Source organism: Azolla caroliniana, unplaced genomic scaffold, assembly GCF_043228905.1.
Source record: "Azolla caroliniana isolate FFs.n. ecotype wild unplaced genomic scaffold, voAzoCaro1.0.p SCAF_11, whole genome shotgun sequence".
Taxonomy (NCBI): domain Eukaryota; kingdom Viridiplantae; phylum Streptophyta; class Polypodiopsida; order Salviniales; family Salviniaceae; genus Azolla; species Azolla caroliniana.
In genome coordinates, this window is record NW_028230446.1 from 15,999,791 (window position 1) to 16,027,515 (window position 27,725).

The 27,725-nt window shown below is 39.6% G+C and overlaps 1 protein-coding gene and 15 non-coding genes across 16 annotated transcripts; 1 reads left to right on the forward strand and 15 right to left on the reverse strand.

The window, feature by feature from the left end:
• Positions 1–535: 535 nt before the first annotated feature.
• On the reverse strand, positions 536–608 carry TRNAA-UGC (transfer RNA alanine (anticodon UGC)). Its single transcript has one exon. It is a non-coding gene; the product is annotated as a tRNA-Ala (tRNA).
• Positions 609–815: 207 nt separating this feature from the next.
• Positions 816–888, reverse strand: TRNAA-AGC (transfer RNA alanine (anticodon AGC)). Its single transcript has one exon. It is a non-coding gene; the product is annotated as a tRNA-Ala (tRNA).
• A 752-nt stretch (positions 889–1,640) lies between these two features.
• TRNAA-UGC (transfer RNA alanine (anticodon UGC)) lies at positions 1,641–1,713 on the reverse strand. Its single transcript has one exon. It is a non-coding gene; the product is annotated as a tRNA-Ala (tRNA).
• A 207-nt stretch (positions 1,714–1,920) lies between these two features.
• TRNAA-AGC (transfer RNA alanine (anticodon AGC)) lies at positions 1,921–1,993 on the reverse strand. Its single transcript has one exon. It is a non-coding gene; the product is annotated as a tRNA-Ala (tRNA).
• Positions 1,994–2,745: 752 nt separating this feature from the next.
• On the reverse strand, positions 2,746–2,818 carry TRNAA-UGC (transfer RNA alanine (anticodon UGC)). The gene has a single exon. It is a non-coding gene; the product is annotated as a tRNA-Ala (tRNA).
• A 207-nt stretch (positions 2,819–3,025) lies between these two features.
• Positions 3,026–3,098, reverse strand: TRNAA-AGC (transfer RNA alanine (anticodon AGC)). Its single transcript has one exon. It is a non-coding gene; the product is annotated as a tRNA-Ala (tRNA).
• A 752-nt stretch (positions 3,099–3,850) lies between these two features.
• TRNAA-UGC (transfer RNA alanine (anticodon UGC)) lies at positions 3,851–3,923 on the reverse strand. Its single transcript has one exon. It is a non-coding gene; the product is annotated as a tRNA-Ala (tRNA).
• Positions 3,924–4,130: 207 nt separating this feature from the next.
• TRNAA-AGC (transfer RNA alanine (anticodon AGC)) lies at positions 4,131–4,203 on the reverse strand. Its single transcript has one exon. It is a non-coding gene; the product is annotated as a tRNA-Ala (tRNA).
• A 752-nt stretch (positions 4,204–4,955) lies between these two features.
• Positions 4,956–5,028, reverse strand: TRNAA-UGC (transfer RNA alanine (anticodon UGC)). The gene has a single exon. It is a non-coding gene; the product is annotated as a tRNA-Ala (tRNA).
• Positions 5,029–5,235: 207 nt separating this feature from the next.
• On the reverse strand, positions 5,236–5,308 carry TRNAA-AGC (transfer RNA alanine (anticodon AGC)). Its single transcript has one exon. It is a non-coding gene; the product is annotated as a tRNA-Ala (tRNA).
• A 752-nt stretch (positions 5,309–6,060) lies between these two features.
• TRNAA-UGC (transfer RNA alanine (anticodon UGC)) lies at positions 6,061–6,133 on the reverse strand. Its single transcript has one exon. It is a non-coding gene; the product is annotated as a tRNA-Ala (tRNA).
• A 207-nt stretch (positions 6,134–6,340) lies between these two features.
• Positions 6,341–6,413, reverse strand: TRNAA-AGC (transfer RNA alanine (anticodon AGC)). The gene has a single exon. It is a non-coding gene; the product is annotated as a tRNA-Ala (tRNA).
• A 752-nt stretch (positions 6,414–7,165) lies between these two features.
• Positions 7,166–7,238, reverse strand: TRNAA-UGC (transfer RNA alanine (anticodon UGC)). The gene has a single exon. It is a non-coding gene; the product is annotated as a tRNA-Ala (tRNA).
• A 207-nt stretch (positions 7,239–7,445) lies between these two features.
• On the reverse strand, positions 7,446–7,518 carry TRNAA-AGC (transfer RNA alanine (anticodon AGC)). The gene has a single exon. It is a non-coding gene; the product is annotated as a tRNA-Ala (tRNA).
• Positions 7,519–8,270: 752 nt separating this feature from the next.
• Positions 8,271–8,343, reverse strand: TRNAA-UGC (transfer RNA alanine (anticodon UGC)). Its single transcript has one exon. It is a non-coding gene; the product is annotated as a tRNA-Ala (tRNA).
• A 1,363-nt stretch (positions 8,344–9,706) lies between these two features.
• EMB2813 (DNA primase, large subunit family) lies at positions 9,707–15,230 on the forward strand. The gene is made up of 19 exons (XM_087327936.1): positions 9,707–9,909; positions 10,029–10,090; positions 10,185–10,285; positions 10,554–10,635; positions 10,739–10,798; positions 11,817–11,874; positions 11,971–11,990; positions 12,073–12,156; positions 12,239–12,303; positions 12,394–12,442; positions 12,522–12,569; positions 12,658–12,747; positions 12,859–12,918; positions 13,235–13,294; positions 13,386–13,460; positions 13,545–13,630; positions 14,139–14,232; positions 14,347–14,451; positions 14,839–15,230. Exons 1-19 carry the CDS (start codon positions 9,762–9,764, stop codon positions 14,902–14,904), a joined length of 1,413 nt encoding a protein of 470 aa, XP_087184062.1. The 5' UTR covers positions 9,707–9,761; the 3' UTR covers positions 14,905–15,230.
• Positions 15,231–27,725: the final 12,495 nt, after the last annotated feature.

Consider the following 27,725-nt stretch of genomic DNA (forward strand, 5'->3'; position numbering starts at 1 on the left):
CTTCGATCCCCTATACCTCTCACCTAGGGAGAGTCGTAAAGTCATAAACGGACTAATGTATTGTGATGTTACATGTTAGACATGCAAGGTAGTGGTTACGAAACCGGAGTTGCGGGGTGTCGATACCCGTTCCTCTCGAGTGCAAAGCGAGGGATCTACAGTTTCAGTTACAACACGATTGGAGACGTGTGGTGTAAATCCCCATACCAACTCATTTATTGCTTGCAAATACCTTCAGGCTCTCGAATCGTGCTGTCATAAACAAATATGTGGATAGTCTCTCATGCAAAGCGAGGGCTCTACCATTTGAGCGACAACACAATCGGAGATGATGTGTGGTGTAAATCCCCATACCAATTCATTTACTGCCTGCAATACCTTCAAGCTCTCCAATCGTGTTGTCATAAACAAATATGTCGATGGTTCTTACATCCTCTTTAATCTGGTTCTATAAAGCATGTCTCATGATAAGGATAATGACGTAAATCCATAGATGCGAGGTGATTGGAGATGCACGGTGTGAAGATAAGGAAATTGGAGATGTGGGGTATCGATCCCCATGCCTCTCGCATGCAAAGCGAGCGCTCTACCATTTGAGCTACATCCCCGTTAGGCTAAAGCATCGTTACATGATAAAGAGGTAGAGAGCGTAATCTCATGTGCTGCTTTTATGATCTCGAGAAATACCGAGATACGTAGTGGTTGCAATGCATACCGCAAAGCAAAGCGAGCGAAAAAATGCTTGAGCATACTTTATTCCATCGTTCGACAATGTGTAAAATGAGTGGAGATGCACGGTACCAAAATAACACAATTGGAGATGCGGGGTATCGATCCCCGTACCTCTCGCATGCTAAGCGAGCGCTCTACCATATGAGCCACATCCCCTCTGAAACTTGAAACTCGAAACTTCCAACTTCCAAATACTATCCACCCTCCCATTTGGGTACAACGCCTTTCTCTAAAATCTAACAAAATACAAAAGTGTCATCACATCTATTTGACTTCAAGTACGTAGTCGCGATACTCCTCTTTAATGATGGTGACTTTATCCTAAGAGAGTGGAGACGCATGGTCTTCGCATAAAAGAATCGGAGATTCGGGGCTTCGATCCCCTATACCTCTCACCTAGGGAGAGTCGTAAAGTCATAAACGGACTAATGTATTGTGATGTTACATGTTAGACATGCAAGGTAGTGGTTACGAAACCGGAGTTGCGGGGTGTCGATACCCGTTCCTCTCGAGTGCAAAGCGAGGGATCTACAGTTTCAGTTACAACACGATTGGAGACGTGTGGTGTAAATCCCCATACCAACTCATTTATTGCTTGCAAATACCTTCAGGCTCTCGAATCGTGCTGTCATAAACAAATATGTGGATAGTCTCTCATGCAAAGCGAGGGCTCTACCATTTGAGCGACAACACAATCGGAGATGATGTGTGGTGTAAATCCCCATACCAATTCATTTACTGCCTGCAATACCTTCAAGCTCTCCAATCGTGTTGTCATAAACAAATATGTCGATGGTTCTTACATCCTCTTTAATCTGGTTCTATAAAGCATGTCTCATGATAAGGATAATGACGTAAATCCATAGATGCGAGGTGATTGGAGATGCACGGTGTGAAGATAAGGAAATTGGAGATGTGGGGTATCGATCCCCATGCCTCTCGCATGCAAAGCGAGCGCTCTACCATTTGAGCTACATCCCCGTTAGGCTAAAGCATCGTTACATGATAAAGAGGTAGAGAGCGTAATCTCATGTGCTGCTTTTATGATCTCGAGAAATACCGAGATACGTAGTGGTTGCAATGCATACCGCAAAGCAAAGCGAGCGAAAAAATGCTTGAGCATACTTTATTCCATCGTTCGACAATGTGTAAAATGAGTGGAGATGCACGGTACCAAAATAACACAATTGGAGATGCGGGGTATCGATCCCCGTACCTCTCGCATGCTAAGCGAGCGCTCTACCATATGAGCCACATCCCCTCTGAAACTTGAAACTCGAAACTTCCAACTTCCAAATACTATCCACCCTCCCATTTGGGTACAACGCCTTTCTCTAAAATCTAACAAAATACAAAAGTGTCATCACATCTATTTGACTTCAAGTACGTAGTCGCGATACTCCTCTTTAATGATGGTGACTTTATCCTAAGAGAGTGGAGACGCATGGTCTTCGCATAAAAGAATCGGAGATTCGGGGCTTCGATCCCCTATACCTCTCACCTAGGGAGAGTCGTAAAGTCATAAACGGACTAATGTATTGTGATGTTACATGTTAGACATGCAAGGTAGTGGTTACGAAACCGGAGTTGCGGGGTGTCGATACCCGTTCCTCTCGAGTGCAAAGCGAGGGATCTACAGTTTCAGTTACAACACGATTGGAGACGTGTGGTGTAAATCCCCATACCAACTCATTTATTGCTTGCAAATACCTTCAGGCTCTCGAATCGTGCTGTCATAAACAAATATGTGGATAGTCTCTCATGCAAAGCGAGGGCTCTACCATTTGAGCGACAACACAATCGGAGATGATGTGTGGTGTAAATCCCCATACCAATTCATTTACTGCCTGCAATACCTTCAAGCTCTCCAATCGTGTTGTCATAAACAAATATGTCGATGGTTCTTACATCCTCTTTAATCTGGTTCTATAAAGCATGTCTCATGATAAGGATAATGACGTAAATCCATAGATGCGAGGTGATTGGAGATGCACGGTGTGAAGATAAGGAAATTGGAGATGTGGGGTATCGATCCCCATGCCTCTCGCATGCAAAGCGAGCGCTCTACCATTTGAGCTACATCCCCGTTAGGCTAAAGCATCGTTACATGATAAAGAGGTAGAGAGCGTAATCTCATGTGCTGCTTTTATGATCTCGAGAAATACCGAGATACGTAGTGGTTGCAATGCATACCGCAAAGCAAAGCGAGCGAAAAAATGCTTGAGCATACTTTATTCCATCGTTCGACAATGTGTAAAATGAGTGGAGATGCACGGTACCAAAATAACACAATTGGAGATGCGGGGTATCGATCCCCGTACCTCTCGCATGCTAAGCGAGCGCTCTACCATATGAGCCACATCCCCTCTGAAACTTGAAACTCGAAACTTCCAACTTCCAAATACTATCCACCCTCCCATTTGGGTACAACGCCTTTCTCTAAAATCTAACAAAATACAAAAGTGTCATCACATCTATTTGACTTCAAGTACGTAGTCGCGATACTCCTCTTTAATGATGGTGACTTTATCCTAAGAGAGTGGAGACGCATGGTCTTCGCATAAAAGAATCGGAGATTCGGGGCTTCGATCCCCTATACCTCTCACCTAGGGAGAGTCGTAAAGTCATAAACGGACTAATGTATTGTGATGTTACATGTTAGACATGCAAGGTAGTGGTTACGAAACCGGAGTTGCGGGGTGTCGATACCCGTTCCTCTCGAGTGCAAAGCGAGGGATCTACAGTTTCAGTTACAACACGATTGGAGACGTGTGGTGTAAATCCCCATACCAACTCATTTATTGCTTGCAAATACCTTCAGGCTCTCGAATCGTGCTGTCATAAACAAATATGTGGATAGTCTCTCATGCAAAGCGAGGGCTCTACCATTTGAGCGACAACACAATCGGAGATGATGTGTGGTGTAAATCCCCATACCAATTCATTTACTGCCTGCAATACCTTCAAGCTCTCCAATCGTGTTGTCATAAACAAATATGTCGATGGTTCTTACATCCTCTTTAATCTGGTTCTATAAAGCATGTCTCATGATAAGGATAATGACGTAAATCCATAGATGCGAGGTGATTGGAGATGCACGGTGTGAAGATAAGGAAATTGGAGATGTGGGGTATCGATCCCCATGCCTCTCGCATGCAAAGCGAGCGCTCTACCATTTGAGCTACATCCCCGTTAGGCTAAAGCATCGTTACATGATAAAGAGGTAGAGAGCGTAATCTCATGTGCTGCTTTTATGATCTCGAGAAATACCGAGATACGTAGTGGTTGCAATGCATACCGCAAAGCAAAGCGAGCGAAAAAATGCTTGAGCATACTTTATTCCATCGTTCGACAATGTGTAAAATGAGTGGAGATGCACGGTACCAAAATAACACAATTGGAGATGCGGGGTATCGATCCCCGTACCTCTCGCATGCTAAGCGAGCGCTCTACCATATGAGCCACATCCCCTCTGAAACTTGAAACTCGAAACTTCCAACTTCCAAATACTATCCACCCTCCCATTTGGGTACAACGCCTTTCTCTAAAATCTAACAAAATACAAAAGTGTCATCACATCTATTTGACTTCAAGTACGTAGTCGCGATACTCCTCTTTAATGATGGTGACTTTATCCTAAGAGAGTGGAGACGCATGGTCTTCGCATAAAAGAATCGGAGATTCGGGGCTTCGATCCCCTATACCTCTCACCTAGGGAGAGTCGTAAAGTCATAAACGGACTAATGTATTGTGATGTTACATGTTAGACATGCAAGGTAGTGGTTACGAAACCGGAGTTGCGGGGTGTCGATACCCGTTCCTCTCGAGTGCAAAGCGAGGGATCTACAGTTTCAGTTACAACACGATTGGAGACGTGTGGTGTAAATCCCCATACCAACTCATTTATTGCTTGCAAATACCTTCAGGCTCTCGAATCGTGCTGTCATAAACAAATATGTGGATAGTCTCTCATGCAAAGCGAGGGCTCTACCATTTGAGCGACAACACAATCGGAGATGATGTGTGGTGTAAATCCCCATACCAATTCATTTACTGCCTGCAATACCTTCAAGCTCTCCAATCGTGTTGTCATAAACAAATATGTCGATGGTTCTTACATCCTCTTTAATCTGGTTCTATAAAGCATGTCTCATGATAAGGATAATGACGTAAATCCATAGATGCGAGGTGATTGGAGATGCACGGTGTGAAGATAAGGAAATTGGAGATGTGGGGTATCGATCCCCATGCCTCTCGCATGCAAAGCGAGCGCTCTACCATTTGAGCTACATCCCCGTTAGGCTAAAGCATCGTTACATGATAAAGAGGTAGAGAGCGTAATCTCATGTGCTGCTTTTATGATCTCGAGAAATACCGAGATACGTAGTGGTTGCAATGCATACCGCAAAGCAAAGCGAGCGAAAAAATGCTTGAGCATACTTTATTCCATCGTTCGACAATGTGTAAAATGAGTGGAGATGCACGGTACCAAAATAACACAATTGGAGATGCGGGGTATCGATCCCCGTACCTCTCGCATGCTAAGCGAGCGCTCTACCATATGAGCCACATCCCCTCTGAAACTTGAAACTCGAAACTTCCAACTTCCAAATACTATCCACCCTCCCATTTGGGTACAACGCCTTTCTCTAAAATCTAACAAAATACAAAAGTGTCATCACATCTATTTGACTTCAAGTACGTAGTCGCGATACTCCTCTTTAATGATGGTGACTTTATCCTAAGAGAGTGGAGACGCATGGTCTTCGCATAAAAGAATCGGAGATTCGGGGCTTCGATCCCCTATACCTCTCACCTAGGGAGAGTCGTAAAGTCATAAACGGACTAATGTATTGTGATGTTACATGTTAGACATGCAAGGTAGTGGTTACGAAACCGGAGTTGCGGGGTGTCGATACCCGTTCCTCTCGAGTGCAAAGCGAGGGATCTACAGTTTCAGTTACAACACGATTGGAGACGTGTGGTGTAAATCCCCATACCAACTCATTTATTGCTTGCAAATACCTTCAGGCTCTCGAATCGTGCTGTCATAAACAAATATGTGGATAGTCTCTCATGCAAAGCGAGGGCTCTACCATTTGAGCGACAACACAATCGGAGATGATGTGTGGTGTAAATCCCCATACCAATTCATTTACTGCCTGCAATACCTTCAAGCTCTCCAATCGTGTTGTCATAAACAAATATGTCGATGGTTCTTACATCCTCTTTAATCTGGTTCTATAAAGCATGTCTCATGATAAGGATAATGACGTAAATCCATAGATGCGAGGTGATTGGAGATGCACGGTGTGAAGATAAGGAAATTGGAGATGTGGGGTATCGATCCCCATGCCTCTCGCATGCAAAGCGAGCGCTCTACCATTTGAGCTACATCCCCGTTAGGCTAAAGCATCGTTACATGATCAAGAGGTAGAGAGCGTAATCTCATGTGCTGCTTTTATGATCTCGAGAAATACCGAGATACGTAGTGGTTGCAATGCATACCGCAAAGCAAAATGTGTGAAAAAATGCTTGAGCATACTTTATTCCATCGTTCCACAATGTGTAAAATGAGTGGAGATGCACGGTACCAAAATAACACAATTGGAGATGCGGGGTATCGATCCCCGTACCTCTCGCATGCTAAGCGAGCGCTCTACCATCTGAGCTACATCCCCTCTGAAACTTGAATCTCGAAACTTCCAACTTCCAAATACTATCCATCCTCCCATTTGGGTACAATTCCTTTCTCTAAAATCTAACAAAATACAAAAGTGTCATCACATCTATTTGACTTCAAGTACGTAGTCGCGATACTCCTCTTTAATGATGGTGACTTTATCCTAAGAGAGTGGGGACGCATGGTATTCGCATAAAAGAATCGGAGATTCGGGGCTTCGATCCCCTATACCTCTCACGCAGGGAGAGTCGTAAAGTCATAAACGGACTAATGTATTGTGATGTTACATGTTAGACATGCAAGGTAGTGGTTACGAAACCGGAGTTGCGGGGTGTCGATACCCGTTCCTCTCGAGTGCAAAGCGAGGGATCTACAGTATCAGTTACAACACGATTGGAGACGTGTGGTGTAAATCCCCATACCAACTCCTTTATTGCTTGCAAATACCTTCAGGCTCTCGAATCGTGCTGTCATAAACAAATATGTGGATAGTCTCTCATGCAAAGCGAGGGCTCTACCATTTGAGCGACAACACAATCGGAGATGATGTGTGGTGTAAATCCCCGAACCAATTCATTTACTGCTTGCAATACCTTCAAGCTCTCCAATCGTGTTCTCATAAACAAATATGTCGATGGTTCTTACATCCTCTTTAATCTGGTTCTATAAAGCATGTCTCATGATAAGGATAATGACGTAAATCCATAGATGCGAGGTGATTGGAGATGCACGGTGTGAAGATAAGGAAATTGGAGATGTGGGGTATCGATCCCCATGCCTCTCGCATGCAAAGCGAGCGCTCTACCATTTGAGCTACATCCCCGTTAGGCTAAAGCATCGTTACATGATCAAGAGGTAGAGAGCGTAATCTCATGTGCTGCTTTTATGATCTCGAGAAATACCGAGATACGTAGTGGTTGCAATGCATACCGCAAAGCAAAATGTGTGAAAAAATGCTTGAGCATACTTTATTCCATCGTTCCACAATGTGTAAAATGAGTGGAGATGCACGGTACCAAAATAACACAATTGGAGATGCGGGGTATCGATCCCCGTACCTCTCGCATGCTAAGCGAGCGCTCTACCATCTGAGCTACATCCCCTCTGAAACTTGAATCTCGAAACTTCCAACTTCCAAATACTATCCATCCTCCCATTTGGGTACAATTCCTTTCTCTAAAATCTAACAAAATACAAAAGTGTCATCACATCTATTTGACTTCAAGTACGTAGTCGCGATACTCCTCTTTAATGATGGTGACTTTATCCTAAGAGAGTGGGGACGCATGGTATTCGCATAAAAGAATCGGAGATTCGGGGCTTCGATCCCCTATACCTCTCACGCAGGGAGAGTCGTAAAGTCATAAACGGACTAATGTATTGTGATGTTACATGTTAGACATGCAAGGTAGTGGTTACGAAACCGGAGTTGCGGGGTGTCGATACCCGTTCCTCTCGAGTGCAAAGCGAGGGATCTACAGTTTCAGTTACAACACGATTGGAGACGTGTGGTGTAAATCCCCATACCAACTCCTTTATTGCTTGCAAATACCTTCAGGCTCTCGAATCGTGCTGTCATAAACAAATATGTGGATAGTCTCTCATGCAAAGCGAGGGCTCTACCATTTGAGCGACAACACAATCGGAGATGATGTGTGGTGTAAATCCCCGAACCAATTCATTTACTGCTTGCAATACCTTCAAGCTCTCCAATCGTGTTCTCATAAACAAATATGTCGATGGTTCTTACATCCTCTTTAATCTGGTTCTATAAAGCATGTCTCATGATAAGGATAATGACGTAAATCCATAGATGCGAGGTGATTGGAGATGCACGGTGTGAAGATAAGGAAATTGGAGATGTGGGGTATCGATCCCCATGCCTCTCGCATGCAAAGCGAGCGCTCTACCATTTGAGCTACATCCCCGTTAGGCTAAAGCATCGTTACATGATAAAGAGGTAGAGAGCGTAATCTCATGTGCTGCTTTTATGATCTCGAGAAATACCGAGATACGTAGTGGTTGCAATGCATACCGCAAAGCAAAATGTGTGAAAAAATGCTTGAGCATACTTTATTCCATCATTCGACAATGTGTGGTGTAAATCCCCATACCAACTCATTTATTGCTTGGAAATACCTTCAAGCTCTCGAATCGTGCTTTCGTATCTTAAATTATGGTGTCTCATTATGCAGAAACTCACAAAGACAATATTTACATCCACAAAATAGGCTAAGGTTAGTTCATATATCCACAAAGTGTATTTTCCAATGTAATGGTTGATAATCAACGAATGGCTCCTCGTTCATGAACATTTGGATAAGAGTTTTAGTCACATCCTTCACAATATGAGCCCCTAATTGTTGTATAATTTCTGATGGGAGTATATAGAGATGCAAACCACTAGACAAAGTACATTCACGAGGGATTTGTTAAATCACACTTTTCTTTTGATGAGCCCTACATCCATGCATAGAAGTAGTGTATCAAGATGCACAATATATGTGGCATATGAGCTCTTGGAGACACAAGTCTTATTTATTGCGCGATATTATTTCAATCTCAAGGGATCCAAAGATGCAAAAATAAAAGACTACCACAAAGGAACAGATAGAGGTTTTGAATCACCCTAATCTAACGTGTTCTATCATAGGGGATTTGATTTGAGGTACTTAACTCGAGGGAAAATATTCTTCATGGGAGACGTCAACCAATGGAGCATGAAGTTGACGAAAGATGATTGTTGAACACACAATGCTTAGAACCAAACCTAATACGCACGGGTGTCAGATACACAACTTCTCGAAATCAACCATACGCGTTTTCAAAGTCTTGAGCTGTTCGTGACTTGTTCGAAGCTGTATAGGGTATCAGATCACTCTCTGGAGGGATGGGTGGGACTAGAATCAATCACCACATCCTTATTTTTTTTAGTGGGGCTCGGTGTAAGGCACAGGTCGGTCAGAGATACACACAAAAACCCTCCCCAACGCCAACCCAACTCATACGCCGAAGAAACGGACGGACAAGAACCATAAGCAGCCTTCACTACCGAATGTGTTATTGTGAAACGAGAAACGTACACGAATACCGCAAACACAAGCAATGCAATGCCAGTGACGTCAGGTGTCGGCGTCAATGTCGACGTCAACGTCAACATCGACGTCAACGTCAACGTTAACGACAGGGAGTAGCGTTTCGCGCGCGCTTGCAGCATTTTTCCCGCGCTTTCTTTTGAAGGCGAAGGAGAAGAGGATCCGACCTCCTCGCCGCCGCCATCGCTCCTCCGTCTCTGTTTCCCTTCGTATCTCTCTCTCTCTCTCGCTCTCGCTCTCTCGCTCCACCCATGGATTTCCGTGTGGCCAACAGCAGCAGGGTGTCTTCTGTGGATCCTTCTTCTCGTAGCAGCAGCATCTCCTTCTACTCCTCTCCTCCTCCCTCCCTCGAGGTCTCCCTTGAAGATTTCGAGCAATTCGCTCTGGATCGCCTCAGAGGTACAGAGCGTGTGAGACAGAGAGAAGCAGAGAGAGAGAGAGAGAGAGAGGGAGGGAGAGATCTGTGTGTGTGTGTGTGAGAGAGAGAGAGAGAGAGAGAGTTTGAGCTTTCATTTCAGTCCTAAAAGGTCTCGAGGAAGCTTTGTCACGCGGCAGAAGAGGCGAAGAGCTAGACAATCTGGTAAAACATATCTTCCATCTTCTTTCCATATCGAAAGCAACGTTTCTTCTCTCTTTCCGAAATGGTTCGAAAGCTTCTCGCTTTTCCTGCTCAGGTTAACGATCTTTGGAGAAAGTACATGCGCACACCAAACGGATCTGATATAGCAAAGGATGTCATCTCACATTTCGTGTTAAGGCTTGTATATTGCAGAAGGTATATATGTCTTTTCAATATTGAACCTATGCACACTGTGCATCATTGCCTGTATGTTTATTTTTCCATTTAGATTTTACATTTTTTGCTATAAGATGTTGCCATTGTTTTCTCTGTGGTATCAATTCAGATTCCTTGAAAATTCTGTGCAATTCTTTTGGCGTAGTGTTATTTGGGTTTGATTTTATGTATCTTATAGCAATTCTTTTTGTTTTTCCAACCGGATTTTTGCAATTCTGTTTTGATGTAAACATGCTGTTAATTGCAGTGATGAGTTGCGAAAATGGTTCCTAGGGTTTGAATCCGCTCTATTTCGATGTCGATTTCATTCCGAGTCATCTGAATCTCAGGTATACTCACCTCCATGTTCTTTATTGTATATACACTCAACTGAATATTTGTGATAATCTCATTTAGTCTTTCATCTTATATTTTGGCAAAATCCGTTTACAGAGGAAATTTATGGAAGATAACAAGCTTCCTTACAAGGGGATCACCTCAGCAGAGTTGGAGGTAAATGCCTTCCAATTCATTTACGTCTATTTTAGCTCCAGTGAGCTTTGGTGTCTTGCTTCAATATGCTATTTCAATGGAAAATCCGTTCTCTCATTCTCAGCTCAAAACTATTGAAAAATATTTGACCATTTTATTTGATGCTTTATTCAAGAAGCATCGAACAATTAGAAGAAACTTCTATGGGTATTTGAATGAAGAATCAAGATTTACCATGGACAGTCCCAGATGCACATTATGACACTTTTCAATATAGTACCACATAGTTTCTTTAGGATTGTATCAAGACTGTAGCCGTTTAGAGGTCAGAGTTATTGATCTACCACAAATGGAGATGGATATAGGGTTTTATATCTGTAATAAATTCAGGTTACTTGTTTTCCTTTCTTTTTCTAGTTTAGTTATGTATCTTTGTCACTGGGTTTTTAGTGGTGAGGTTGATTTGTTTCCCTTTGGATGATTACATACGTGCTTCTTGCTACTTGGTCATAGCCATTCTCATGCTTATATTATTTGAGATCATCAAGTGCCCATAGACCTTACATGGTTGTATCATGTGGATCATTGATCAGGTCTTTCTAAAAATATGTCATTTTCTTTGATTTTTGTGAGACTGACCTCGATTATAGGCTAGAGGTAAGTACCCAATGTTCTTTTTGAAGTTCATATCAACCTCACGATAAGTTGAGTGGATAGGATATTAAAAAATCCTATATTATGCTTAAATTCATCACTTTTGCGTTGTTCCTTAGCATGTATTGCCTTGTTATTTTCTTCTGTCCATTCTCTATCCCTCACCATTTAACTAGGCACACATACATATGCTTCATGTTCGTTATAAGTTTATTAATACAAACACTGTTTAATCTATTGTTTTGTGGGTGTAAGATTTGATTTCGTTGGAGATAATGTGTATTGCTGTCACAGTAATTAGGGGTGTTTAGTTTTACAAATTTCAGGGGCATAATTTTGTTAAATGTAATTTTATATAACAGTATCTTTTTACGTGCATTGGCAGTCTATAAAAGATAAGCTTGGACAAGTGGCAAGATCATTAAATCAGCCACTGCCCAATGGTAAGTGAACCCCTATGCACATGATTTACATCTAATATGGTGCAAATAGTTTGTAGAAAGTTATTTGACATGACAATACTTCTGTTATTGTTTCAGCCGATAGTATTTTCTACAAGGTTGGTGCTTCAACGTAATGGGTGCTTTTGTGCTACTTCATGGAAAGAATCATTATCATTTCAACTAAAATGGATGTATTAGGTTCCTTTTGAAGAAGTACCTGAGTTAGTTTCTGGACGGAGAGTATTTATTCAGAAGGGTTTGGCTTATGTTCCAAGTAACCAGGTGAAATTCTCTATCAAGTCCTGCTCATTCTCTGTTTTGGCCGAGATACCTATCCCAATATCTTTCATATTTTTTCTGGCAGTTGGCATCATTAGTTGTTGGCCAATTTCGGAGTAAACTTTCAAAAGCTTTAGTATTGACAAATCGGTAATAATTCATGCACTGGTTATTGATTATATGGGTTATAATGTACTGATTGGGATCATTCATCAATTTTACATTTGATTTAATTTGCAGAAAGTGGATGACAATGATAGCTGATGAAGAAGCTGATCGATTGACTCCGGTAGCACTAATTATCAACTACTGTTCTTTTCTTGCGCATGATATGTACTTGGTCATCAATATTGATTTGATTGTTGTAGATTGTAGAATCACTAAGCACACGATACCTAGGGCCTGACTATTCTCAGGTCAGAAAGTTTATGTACTTAACAATGATGTGTAGTCCAATAGATGCCGCTTTTGCTTTTCGCTGACAAAGTACTGGGTACTCTACAGGGTAAGGTTAAAACAGAGGTGTCATTACAAGACATAGACAACCTTGCGAGGACCTCATTTCCACTTTGTATGAGACATCTGTTTTTCAGGGTAAGAACTGCATAATCTATGTTAGTTCTGTAAAGATGATCAGTTGCTTGAAACATTGTAACTACATGCTAAATTGCAGAAGACCAATAGACTTTCACCTAATTTTTACAGCTCAGAGATGAACATCATCTGAAATTTGGAGGGAGAACACAACTTGGACTCTTTTTGAAGGTAAATTGCTGCCTTTCAAGTACAATGATGTTAACATATTTCTCCCATGAACTTTTCTAATTTTCTATTGCTAATTTATGAAACTACAAGACATTACGTACAAAATACAATGGTTATGTGTTGCCTTTAGAAATTGTAGGGATCAACACATCTGAAAATTGTAAGGATCAATTAAACTTTAGAATCCAATAAGAGAGATGATTTGTCCTTTAGTAGGGAATTGATAATGAAATAATGTATTCTTTTTCTTTAAATAGATAACAATGGTTGAAATTTTTTCATTGAACCTGATGTTCATTATCATTTTGTACTTCAGGGTGTAGGGTTGAAGCTAGAGGATGCCTTGGCTTTCTGGAAGTCGGAATTCAGTCAGAAGGTGAAAATATGGATGTTTTGCTTCTAATAAGGTTCATGACACCATCAACTTTTTCAGTTACAATTATTTGTCTCTTTCTCCACATTCACAGGTTGGTGTTGAGAGATTTGACAAAGAGTATGCATACAATATAAGACACAATTATGGTAAAGAGGGGAAGCGAACAGTATGTCTTTTTCCCTAATTTTTATTAAAAGTTTCTCATTACTTGATTTCTGTATAATAATTTACAAAATTGTCGTGAAAATAGGATTATACTCCATACTCATGCAATAAAATAATATTATCAACTCCTGGAGTAGGGGATCATCATGGGTGTCCCTATCGACATTTCAGGTATAAATTTTGTCTCAGCCACTAGATGGTTCAACTAGTCTTTCACCCCCTAATACCAAAGTCTGGCGAATGATTCACATGCCAGTATCGCCATGTCTCAAAAGGGTTTGAACATTACTAAGTTTACTTCTAGTCTATGAAGAAGAAGAATTAAATTAGTGAACGATCTTAGACTTTAAAAAAAACATTGAATGAAGATTGAAATAAAATAGCTTTAGAGAAATAAAGGGGACTGGCCCATTTAGTAATGCCTGTTAAGAGACCATCTATATTGCTTTGAATTTATTAAGTTACTGTAAAGCTTATAATTTTATGATGGAAAAACTTTTTATTGCTTTTATTATATGAAAAATGGAAAATTGCTATGGACATGTAAGAGTATGTCTTATTAGGACATGGAAACAAGTGCAAGACAATGTTTCAAGCATAAATTAAACATTGTTGTATGTCTTCTTTCAAGTGTAATAAGAAAATACAACTAATTTTGTTTAGAGCCTACATTTGGCAGTGAAGAGAATTTGAGGGCAGCCCTGGGAAGTATGAAAGTGACTGGCAGATCTGTAGATGACATTATGGAAAAAGTTCGGAATCGGCACTATCAGGTACCATATTTTCATTTATCAGAAATAAGTAACATTGTACACGTTCTAACTCTTAAATCTAACCTATTTGGTTTTTAAACTAAACTCTTTTCCTTATTTCTATTATTTGCACAGCTTGCATGTTCTATAGCCTTTGAGGCATTGCATGGGTGCCCTTCAGATGGTATCAATCACCCAAACCAATACTTCGAGCAAAGTCAAAGAGTTCTACTACCCAAGGTATATATATTATAATATCCAAAAGAGGGAATTTACAAAAAACATCTCCCTGTATTTTCCAGTAGTCTCCTAAAATATTCTCACTGTTTAAAAATTCCTAACATACCCTTTATGTTTTTGAAATTCTCTATAAATGCTTTCTCCATGTTGTTTTTCTCTCAAGTCTCTATATGGAGAAATTGTAAAAGAGAGACTGTAGAAGAGTCTTTTGAGAATTTTGAAAGATTAGAACTGTTTGAATTTTGCAAAATATAGGTTGTATTTCTAAGAAATTTTAAGTCAGGTGTTTCACACGATTAAAAACATCATCACTTCCAAATTGTGAAGTTTCCTTGGTATTTGTATTTGATTACCTAATACTCATATTTGTGTTGTATCTTCCATCAGGTTCCTCCAGTTGAAAATACAACTACAAATGTTGCTTCGGAATCTGCTCCAGTTACACTTCAATAACTTAATATTTGTGACACCATTTATGATGATGATGGTAAAATGTTTCTCAATGCTGAAGTAATCTTATATTCAAAGGAAATTGTTGAAAGAAATCAGCCATTATAAAGGCAAAGACGTGGACTCTTCACTCAATTCCTTACTTCTAAGAGCAATATAATGGAATTGTGTTTCCGTAGTGGGGGGTTTTCAAGGCAAAGCTAGTTGGCATATCTTCAAACCTGGTAAATCTCTGGTTACCTGTAATACTCGAAGCATGCTCTTCTGATGTATATGAATTGCACTGCTTAACCAGAAAAATAAAAAAGAAATCTCATAGTTGCAAGTAACTCCTTGGTAGAAGTTGGGAGTCAGACTCATTACACGAAATATTCCTTATAATTATGATATATATACTTACCTCAATGGCATGATAACCCTTGGTAATATGACTAACTACATTGGTATATTATATCTTCGGATCCCCTTTTCATTAAGCTCAGACAGTCATATGCTTGGAATAACACAATCTCGGAACCCTTTGTTTTATACTACATTAGTTTCACTGTTGTGATAGTATCCTGATTAAGCTACTAACTAGTAGTTTGAATGAAACGCACAATGAGCCTAGGACACTTTATTTCTAATGCATGCACAATGTGATGGGAATTTTACTCTACAGTGACTGAATTGGCGAGGCCCTGATTATCCTGTAGAAAGATGTGTAATACGAATTGTTTGAGCAAACAATGCAATCCAATTAGGATGCTAATATTTTGAGTACATGCTTATATACATGGGAATAACTCACTTCATTTGTACTTCGCTTCTATGGAGGACAACAAGACAATTGATTGTCCAAGAGGATTGGAAAAATAGTGGTCCTCCCTCAATCGACATTTTGATCTTCATTATGTGTGTAACTGCAATGCACCATGTCCCATAACGTTAGGTTGTTGCATCCAACATTTTCCCTTACTACAATGTGCATAATTCAAAATACACATCATACTATCCAACGTATGTTTGATGTTGATAGTGCATATAATGATGCTCATTATTTGATGCATAGTTGTTCAATGCAGAGAAATGAGTTTTTTTCCACAACTTAACACATGAACACATGCACAAGATGAAACATAATGAGCATTATCTTCATGATATATTTAATATTTTAGACCCCACAATGTAATCCTACAAACTTCTCCTAGTAGATTCTCAGTCCACAAGTTTAACTTTTCTTCATTATTTGATGCTCAACATATGCAAGGAGCCATTTAAACTATTTACTTATTCTTTGTGGTGTTACGTTGTAATTCTTTCTTTAACTTTAAGGCTAGTTATAATTTAGTTCTCCTCTCTCCCATGGAGTGGCTTGGTGGTTGTTGCTCTCTCTCTCTCTCTCTCTCTCTCGGTGAAAACACACAATTATATTAATAAATGTGTGTAAAAAACATTACTTACAATGGTTGTGACAATGGAGTATGGTTACCCACTAACTACACTACATGGGTAGGGGAACATGTTGAATTGCCAATACGCAAGATGAACATTCCACTGGTTATATGTTGTGTGTATGAGATAGACTTTCAGATTTTTTTCAATAGCACTATTCGTGTTAATCAAGGATTCTCACCCTCACCAACACTATTTGGTTTATGTATTGATGAAATAAAAGAAATGGTTACCAAGTTTGTAAAGGAAGAATGTGTTGAAGAAGTTGTCATTGGGAATGTTGTGATATGCTTTTGTTATATGCGGATGATATAGTGTTTTTTGTAAATACTTTAGGAGATGCACAAAAGCTTATGACGGCATTATAAGTTTTTGCTCTAAAACAAAGATTATGCTTATGAGGAGCCAAAAAAGGGGTAAACCATGCATTATGTACAACAATGAGCCACTTGAATGTGTGGAAAGCTTCAAATATCTTGACGTTCCTTCAAATCATAGATGGAATGAATGTGTTACACGTTACTTAGAGGCGGGTAAGCGAGTATACTATACATTTGAGAACACATGCAATCTTGGAGATATTAAATGTTGGGTCCTCAAGAAATATCTTTTCAACACTTTGGTGACAGTGTTTCTTCTCTATGGGGTGGTAGCATTTTCTACGTGGAAAGAGTTTGAAAATGTCCAAAAACATTTTCTTACAAAGTTTCTACAAGTTAAGAAACAAACACCTTACACCCTCCTCTTCCTTGAGACGGGATCGCTTCCCATTGAGATCATGGCCATGGAAAGGGTTGTTGAATACATGCTTAAGGTTCAAAAAAGCCCCTCACATCAATTTCTTAGAATTGCATGGGAAGGAAGCGAAAAGATCCAAAAGACGCATACAAGCAAAATTTTGTGTTTCAGTTAGATATAAGATATAAAAAAATGGTTTGGTAGATGGGATGTAAGACACTTGCTTCATAATGCATCACTACATTCCTCTGTAAATGAGGCCTTTTTGCAATGCCAATGTATCATGGCATGGGACAAATGTGGTGGCTCACGCTTCACACATTATACTACACATGTTGCACCTAACTACAAAACCATATTCCGATACATGTTAGAGCCCATTCCGATATCTACCATTCGAACCATTGCTTCCATGCGACTTAGCTCTCATGCATTGCGATGTGAGATGGGCGTTGGGGCACAAGTGATGAGAATGGTCGGCTATGCACACTTTGCCCTAAACAAGTTCGAGAGTCTAAGTATCACACTTTGATACAATGCTCTATCTTTAATCATATTTGACCATGCTTTTCACATCTCTTCAACCGAGCCCAATCCTTGCACAAATTTCTCTCACAACCACAATGTGCACTCTTGATTGCAACATTCATTGGTAAAGTTCTTGAACATCGAGAATCGTTACTCACTTTCACATGTATCACATGAAATTTAATATGTTTGGTTTCATAGGTCATATTTCACCTCTGAAGACAATAATATAATCTCTCTCTCTCTCTCTCTCTCTCTCTCTCTCTCTCTCTGTCTCTCTCTCATGTTTCCTAATTTACTAGTGTTGTAAGTTGATAACGCATATTAAATTAAGCAGCTTCATTGTGCACTTCAACTTTTTTTTTGAAAAATAGCATTAATTTCTTTATACAACCCGTCGCACAGACACTAGTTTATAGGGTGAGATGGGGGATTCATTAAGCTTGCATCCCGAAGTGCCTACTTGGGCCAGCATGCACCTATTCTTTCTTTCTTTATCAATGAGATACAAAGGAAATTAATCCACTTGAGTCACACATACGTAATCGGGATTGCGATAAAGTTGCTTGCACATTCGGTCAGGACCGTGATCCAACCTTACTTGTCGAGACGTACTTCAGTTTCTTGATTGAATGAAACTGTTGGAATTGGGCAACAAATAAACAAAGTAATGAAATAAGTTTGAAAGTTGCGCGAAAAGGTCTACATCGTTTCCATACGCATAAATCTTTGGTTATTGATAAGGCACATGTGCAATGTTTCTCTCAAAATAATAAATCCACACTATTTTTAATACCATGGCCATAATCTTGAAGAAGTTCTCACTCCATTATCCTTAAAAGATAAATAGTTGTTCAAAGCACACCAAATTTAGTTTCAAGCAGTACCCTCGTGGCATGCTTATTATCCACTATTGCTCATTAATTGTGGGCATGCCTCTTAATATTTGAACCTTTCGAGGGGTGAACAAGTACCATCCTCATTAGTCCCATTAGAGAGGTTGACCAACGGAGTGGACCACATTTGATAGTTTTATTTATTTATTTATAGAAAACATATCCTTCCATTAGTTTAAAAAACCATATCAGCTACAAAATACAAAATGATGGAAAGGAGATGATTATCCTTCCCCAACCCGTCTTGTGTAAGACAATAGCTAGCCATGAATCCTTCTTTTGATAGACTTGATTGAACACTTCCTCAATAGTTGAAACATACCATGAATTTGTATATGTTCAAACCAAATCAATCTTCCTCATCTGGTTCATATTCAACATATCCATATACCACCTTTGGGTCATCCATCACGTGCATCAAATATACCCCCACATTTACAATGACCAAGCATCCTCTATTTTCCATATTCAACGTAAAACTCAATCAAAGCATTATGGTATAGAGGTCATTTTGTATGCCTCGATCCATGATTCCAGTGTGTATGAACATATCGTCATGTAAAGCCATGTGATCAACACCCACCTTAAGGGATCTTAACCCTTCGACCAATTTATATACATCTGATAACCTTCCACATGTTGCATGCAATCAACATTGCTTCATGACACCATCCCTCACATAAGAAGAAACTGACTTCTTCCGAATGCATACATAAGAGCATCCCCCTCCACCTATTTCAATGACTCCATCCATCTCATAAGAAGAAATGGGATTCTGCATACATATCATTTAGCATTTTAGTGATTACAAAATCATGTTCCAAACCCTGTTTTCAAATTTCACTTTTTATCCTTTTCCTACTGCTCGAAGGGCAAAATTCTAGATAAGCCATGATGCCATAATTTCTTTTGATATCACCAAACCAGAAAATAAATCTCAAATGAGATTGCACAAAATCTCAATTATTTCTTTCTTTTCAACTGCTCATAGACTGCCATTGACATACGTAACTCCTAAGATGGTACCAATAACAGTTAACATATCCCCATATCTCATATCGGTGGAGGAAATACCTAGAGAGGTGGCTGATACCTCCAACGTATACAACAATCAACCATGTAAAATGCATTCATCCTTTCCCATGTCTTCTTAAAAACCTCTTTCTTTCGAAGGACTACATTTGAATCACCCTTGATAACGTCATACTCTCCTTTTAGTGTATTCACCAAGGTCAACCAAATTTCCTTGACTACATCCACAACATTCCATTGAATTTGCTGAAATATCCTTTGACATCTACTAGTCCACAAAACCCACAATGTTATCACATTTGACAGTTTTTTTTTTATTGTACAGTGTTTTCTTTCAAATGTATAGCTACACCAACACCAACACGCAATGTTAAAAATGAAGATGATAAAGACATTAAAGTTGGTTAACATTATTTCCTGAACACAACAAATCTTTGAAACTCTAAACCCTTGGACCATTTGATCTCCCAAATCCTTTTAGGGGGTTTCAAATAATTGAAAGTTCAATGTAAAAGGTGTAGCTACGTAACGCATTTGATATTTGTTGTGTAATGTCAGTGTTGAGCATTACACATAGTTCCTTGTTGTGAGGTTGTTTGCCTCTATTACTAATTGGTCAAATTTCTTGTGCCTCTTGAAGACCTTGAAGATTTCCTTATTAGTTCTATTCAATCTACAAAATGCAACAACACTACATTAAAAATAAATTATATGCATATGTAAAAAGTTTCCTTCAAATAAGGTAAGATCACATCCTCCATGTACGACCAACCTCAAATGTTTGCGAATGTGCAACTCAAGATTTTTTTATGCTCAACACGTTCACAATATTTTCCTATTTTGAGATTCAACACCTTTATAAGTCCACAATGTCCCATTCACAAATCGTTTACAAGTAAATCTTGCATGTGTGTGACCAATCATTGTTTCCCCCCCTTCAAAATATAATACATTGCTGCATGTTACTATGTTACATGCATCTCTTCTTTTTACTTCATTGGCAAGTTAGAGAAGAAGAATTATGGCATTGGGGAAGAAGGATAATGTGGACAATGTAAGGGTTTCTTCTTCTTCTTCCTTGGCAAGGCCACCATCCACCATGTCCCTCTTCCTTGACATTGATCCTTTTCATGGGGAGGAAGCTTTTACTAAGGTATAGTATTAGTGGGCAAGACACACGTACGATATGCGATGTACAATATACTATACTTCTCTCTTAATAAAAAATTGACAGAACATTTGAATATTCAAATAACTTTCGGCAAAGTTTTCATTCCACTACTGTTAAAATAAATTGTTGCTCAAGCACACCAAATGCATTTGCAAATTGTAGGTTGTCTCATGCTTATTATTAGTTCTTGCTCATTGATTGTGTGAAGGCTTCTTAAATTTTAAAACGTTTAGGAGCGAACAAGTGCAATAATCATTTGTTCCATAAAAATTTGAGTCATCGAGTGTGACATGGTCCATGGATAATAGCATTTTAACTGTACAACCTCAACTTTTCATATGTTTAGCTACCCGATCAACAACAAGAAACATGCAAAAAATGAAGATGATAACATACAACATATGGAGGTTAAATGAGTGTTGCCATGACAAGCTACGTCTTTGCTTTTCTTGTGGGGTCACAAATAATTGAAGCTAAATATTAAATTTATTTATTTATTTGTAAAAGAAATATCCTCCATTGGTATTAAAAGAGTCAACTATTACAATGAATATTGCATGTGAATGTGGTTGCATCAGGTTTTAGATCTGATTTCAGCATACATTTAGTTTAACATTGGACAACCATAACCATGCATGCATCTAGAAGATACTCTCGCATTTGGCATACATATCAACCAACATACTAGCAATAAACCTATCATTCTCATATCCCGTTGATTCTAAATGTTGTGATTAAGTTTGATATTTGTCAAATAACATTGTAGTGTTTAGCATGACAAATATTTTCTTGTTGTGAGGTTGTTTATCTCTATTAAAAATTAATCAGATTTTCATGCTCTTGAAGATCATGAAGTTTTTTTCAATACCTAAACAATAATTAGATATTCAATCTACGAAACACAACCATGCTTCATAAAAATAGATCTTATGCATATATATAAAGTTTTTGAAGTGATGCTGAAAAGGTTTCCTTGAGAAATATGATTAGGTTTCATTTTCCAGGTATGAGTGAAATCCAATGTGTGAGATTGTGCAACTCATGAATTTTTTATGCTTGCCACTTTGGCAACACTTTGTGAGTGTTTTAAAAATTAACCAACATCAATTCTGCATCTAGTCCACGGTGGTGTAACTAAATAATCTAGAAGAACATTAATTAGAGAGGGGTTCTTGGAAAGTGATGCTCGTGACATGTGGAGATATGCTCTCTTTTTACAAGAAAACTTGCATGCATGTCAACAATAATTTTTTATTCCATTGAAGATATATGATATCGTTGGGCGCTACTTTTACGAATTGTGTGTGTGATTTTAACATCACTTTACACAAAAAAGTCCTCGATTCATGGATAATGAAATTTGTTTTCTCCATAAATACTCAAGCATTTCCCCATTGTTATAACTTGAATGACTAAAAATAATCTATCGTGGATTTCACTATATGTTACGGCTAGATTTCAAAGTATCTTTGGTAGTCATAAGTTAACATTATGCACTTGCATAAGATATATGATATACTATCAAATAGTCAAAGTTTTCAAAAAACCCTAATTGTGTATATGTTCGTGGTGCACATACGATGTCTATCTAGACTATATTCGTTTGCTCAATAGTTTCACCAATCTACATTGCAAATATTCCCAATGTTTTGTGATTACAAGACGGATATAGATAGATAAATAGATGTGAAACAAAATGGCTAGAAATTCTTTCATGTTAGCACTAGTTTCTTTTTCTTTTTGAAACATGTGGTGTCCCATTTTGCAATGTGTGTTCTTGCAACATATCATCATCGTAGACATAGACCATAGATATCAACAATGTTCAAAACATAGAACAAAGCAATTCACGAACATCAAATTTGACCACTTCCTAATCTTCACTACATTCAAATATATTATATTTTTCATGAATGAAAATTTCCTAAAATATAAGCAATATCCCCCACGAATACCATAGCGGCCACATAGGGGGGACAAATTTTTTGAATGGTCATCAAGAGAGAGGACAATAAGATATATTTTCTTCATCCTATATCTCGATCATCATTACTATTTATTTTCTTTGAAGAAGTGAAATACCTCACATTTGAGTAATGTATGCAAGAAATAATTATCAAAAGCAATGAGGTTATGGTTTGGACCCCTCTCATGCATCAATATTAGGGAAAACACAAAGCTTAGTGTAAACATATTTGACAAATATTGAGTGGATATTTGATTATCACAAACAAATAGTGACATAAAGTTTGCTCTTGAATTGAAAACTACCTAGGTAAATTTAGAAATTCAAGTTTAGACACATGTTAATCTAGAGCTAGAACAATACCAATGAGATTAACTGCTCACATGTAAAAATTGACTTATGATACCAACTTGAAGCATTATTGGTACAACATATGTAATATAATGTAGGGTGGGGTGAGCTCGACATTTATCCCAAGATGTGATTAATTGCTTTTGGAAAAAAACTCTTCATTCACTGAGAATCCTATTGACACATCATGAAACCAATGTAATGTATCCTTTTTATAAATTACAGTCTATAGATTCTTTTTTGTTTTGTTTTCGGGTGTTAAGGATAATGTTGAGTCGTCTTGCCTATGAGGATACCAATTCTCTTCTTTTTATCCCTTTTTCACTATATATATATATATTTGTTTTTGGGTGAAAAGGATATTGTTGAGTCGTCTTGCCCACCGAGGATATAGTTTCTCTTCATTTTTCTCCCTTTTTCTCCATAAGTGGACCGAATATGAATAGCAACATTTTTCTTTCTTCTAATTCATACATACTTCTCTGTATGCATCTTTGTCTTCATTGAAGAGTTAAACATTAAAATCAATGTTCATTTTGTCTTTTTATCGCACCTTAACATCAAGCATAATGTAACGCTATAATGTAACACTGGAACTAGTATTGTTAACCAAGACTTTAAATCATTTTTTATGTTGAAGTTTTATATGTGTACAATGTTAAATTCTAATCGACATTTTTATACAAAATTGGTTGTGAAAGTGGTTATTGTTTTTTATGTTCTCGAAAGCTCTACTTGATAATATAACTAAAATCCATGGAAAGTGTGGAGTTCACTAAAAGACACATGGTTGATCTTGGATGGCATTGCAAAATATTGGTCACCACTTGGGTTCCCCCATGGCTTGACGTTTCTATTTCTCCAAGATTAACTAGATATCAAGTAAAATCTTGGATAAATCATAAATATTTGTATGTTGGAAATCTTATGCATGGTTATTTGCTACTCAATACAAAGTGACTTTAGAAATCATATTTATTATGGATTTTTATTTTTTTGACATTGCAACCATGAACAAAGAAATCACTTGATTGATTGACTCTCCATGAAACCATATATACATCTCTAACCACTTAGGTGAATCAAACCTACTGATTTGGATCATAGCTTCATCATGGCAAGTTGTCAACAATGCTAGGTTGATATGTAAATGCTCAAAAATTGACAGGGTTTAGTACTTGGTGGTCTCTTGGTAATGAAGTTTGAGAATTGTCAACTAACAACCTCTAAATTTATTTATCAAGAGGTACTTGCACCCATGCCACTTGGAGTGGGATAGAATTTTTTTATCTCAAGCCCAAATTCAATTCTATGTTGACTCATGGCTTAGTAGGTAATCACACAAAATGTTATTTAATACCACTTCAACAAATCATGGAAGTAGTGGCAAACAAACAATGGAAAGCTTGGTTATTTGATAGAAATAGGTCACTGTGGTGTGCACACCAACAACATCTCTTTGCAGTATGTGTTGGAGGTGAGATGATAATCTTATCTTCCATGCCATGCGGAAGTGTTTCTTTGGGAAACAATGGTGGGCAAAATACCTTTACCAGTAGTTCTAAAATGATGCAAAACTTTCGCAATGGGATATATTTTCTTTCTATGCAAAGCAATTAAGGAGGATGCTAGGCCACACATCCCTTACTTCAAATTACTAAAGCTATATTTGGTTGTTATGTTGCACCTTTGGGCATTTTTAAAACGACGCAAACCTTTCGGAATGGGATGCATTTTCCTTTTACAAAGAGTGGTCAAGGAAGATGCCATGTGCATATCCCTGGTCAAATTGCTAAAGCCATATGGGTTGTTATGTCTTTGGGCATCTTTAATTGGGAAATTTGTCACCCTATCAATGGGTTTTTGGCCAAGTGGACAACCACATAGTGCTTTACCCTGCCTTTCATATAAATTGATGTTTAACTACCCTAGGTGATAAGGTTCATGGAAGAATTGGAGTATGAGAAATGGGTTCTTGTATGCTCTCCATGGAGTACCAAACAACGTGTGCATGAAAAAAGGAAAATTAACTTGACAATTCCCACCATGGGTGGTTTTGTGGGCACAACCTCCTTGGATGAGTTGTCTTTATGTCTCCTCATCTTCCAACATCTTTGTGGTTAACTTAATGGCAACTATAAAATTGGTCATGACTATTGTTGTGCACTATTAATGTGCATGCAAGATGCAACATTAACACTCTATCCAAGAGAACGGAAAGAACATGAATAACTTTTCACTATCAATGTGCATGCCACATCTAATGTTAACACCACACTCAAGCATAATATGAAACTCAAAAACTAGATGAAGAAATCATACTACATATCATTGTAACGAATCACGATGTTTTAAATGCAACTAGACTAATCTTAAGAATGGAACCCATGAAGATAATTTAAATGGTTTGTCATTGTCTTTATCCCAAATCCAAGGTCCATCCTTAACACTCGGAACGCATCAAGAATTTCTACTCTTAAGTCATTGTCATGATCCCAAATGCAAGGTCAATCCTCAATGCTTTGACACATGAGAATTTTGTATAGTTTGTCACTGTGATGGTCTCGAATGAAATGATTGTCTCGTGATACTTCAACTTTTCAAAGTTGGAAACCAAAAGCTTTTTTACAACGATAACCACGATAACCACATGATCCTACTGTATTTTGCGAGTATTAAACGAGGCAAAGCCGCCAATACTTAGATATAGAATCTTATTGGTGTTGGATGGCGGGCTACGCAACGAAATTAAAAAGCTTTTTGCCTTTCGAAGTGGAATACGTGCCAGAATGCATTGATCATCCAACATATCCTCCTCCTCCTCTTCTAATTGTTTGGAACATGATGGTGGCCCGGTGGGGTGGGGGTGTGTCACGATGGATTCTCTACCTTTGAAAGAGCACGTGCTGGAACAAGAGAAAATGTCAACTTATGCATCCATCCATACATACAGACATGCTCACAACACATACATTCATTCATTCATACATACATAATATATATATATATATATATACATGCATACATTATACACATGCATATCTTTATATCCTAATACTTTCTCTTCTCTCCTTTTTTACTTCATTGGCAGGTTAGAGAAGAAGAATTATGGCCTTGGAGAAGAAGGAGAGTGAGGACAATGGAAGAGCTTCTTCGTCCTCTTCTTCCATTGCAAGGCCACCATCCACCATGCCCCTCTCCATTGACATTGTCATCCAACCATCCTCCTCGGCCTCGGCCTCGGCCTCACTTCCTCATCGTTCTGCTCCGGCCACTGCCAATTCTCGGCTGCATACAATGAAAGCCGTGCTTCCCGTTCGCCTTTCCCCGTTCGCACCATATACTGGTGGAAACCTCCGCGCTCGCTATAGTCCTCGTCCGCCACCGCCTCCTCCTCCGGCCACGAGCCCCTCCCCCATGAATGGCGCCGCGAATTACCAACCTACACCCACCTCTGCCACCGGTGGTGCCTCTCGGCTCGACCCCGGCCAGACTTCGGCCGAGAGGCCGGCCGAAGCGGCACCCGAGAAGGAGCTCACCCTCTTCGCCATGCGGCTGGCGGTCCTCGAGAAGATTGCGAGCAACTTGGGCACCCTGGCGTTCGTGTGGGCCACGGTCGTGCTCTTGGGCGGGTTCGCAATCACAATGAAGGAGATCGACTTCTGGTTTGTGACGGTCATCCTAGTGATCGAGGGCGCGCGCATCTTCAGCCGGAGCCACGAGCTGGAGTGGCAGCACCAGGATGGGAGCAACAGCTCGGGGAGCCTGTTCTCGAGGGCGTACGAGACGGGGTCGAAGGTGTTCTCGAGCTTGACGATGGGACGGCAGAACCCGAATCAACCCATATCAAGTGGCCCTGCCCAGCGGCATCCCGAAGCCATCAACAATACTCCTACCACTCCGAATGACGGCTTCGATGCATTGTTAACCGATTTGGGCCAGGCGCATTCGAAGTTGAAGAGGACGTGGTCGACTTCGAGTGTTCCCATAGTGCCATGGATTCAGACTCAGGCGTCGGACGTGAGCCGAATGCTGTACTGGATGCAGGTGATCACCGCGGTCACCGCCATCGCTCTGTCGGTGTACCGTCTCTGCACCCGCAGGTTCACTCGGCCCAACGAGAAGGAAGACGGGACGGAGGACAACCACACGTCGGCGCTCTTCATCTTCTACAGTCTAGCGGCTTTTGAGGCATTCATCTTCCTGCTGGAGAGGACATACTGGGAGATCAAGATCTCTTACAAGAACCTGCTGGATCGTGTGAACCGCAAATTGGGGCTCCAACAGGAGGACCTGGGAACCACGCGCCGTTTCTTCTACGAGGTCTACAGCAAATGCCTGAACGAGAGCATCTTCGAGGGCCTGAAGATGGATATGGTGGACTATGCCCTGTCTTGGCTGCAATCGGATCAGCTCAACGAGCAGCTCGGCGGGCTGAGGGTGCTGCTTACCTACTCCAGGCGGGTGCAGGTCGACTCTGGTGGGGAAGACGACACCCTGCGGAGCATTGGGATCAAGCAAGGGGCCGTGGAGAGGCTCCTGGAGATGGTGACCTGGAAGAATCCGCAGGCGTACACCATCCGGATGATGGCGGCGGAGCTCCTGTGCACCCTCGTCAAATCCAACAGGTACAGCATCCGGGTCGCCTCTGTGTCTGGCTCCATCGAAGGCATCTTCAGCCTCCTCATCTCCGACGACGACAAGGACG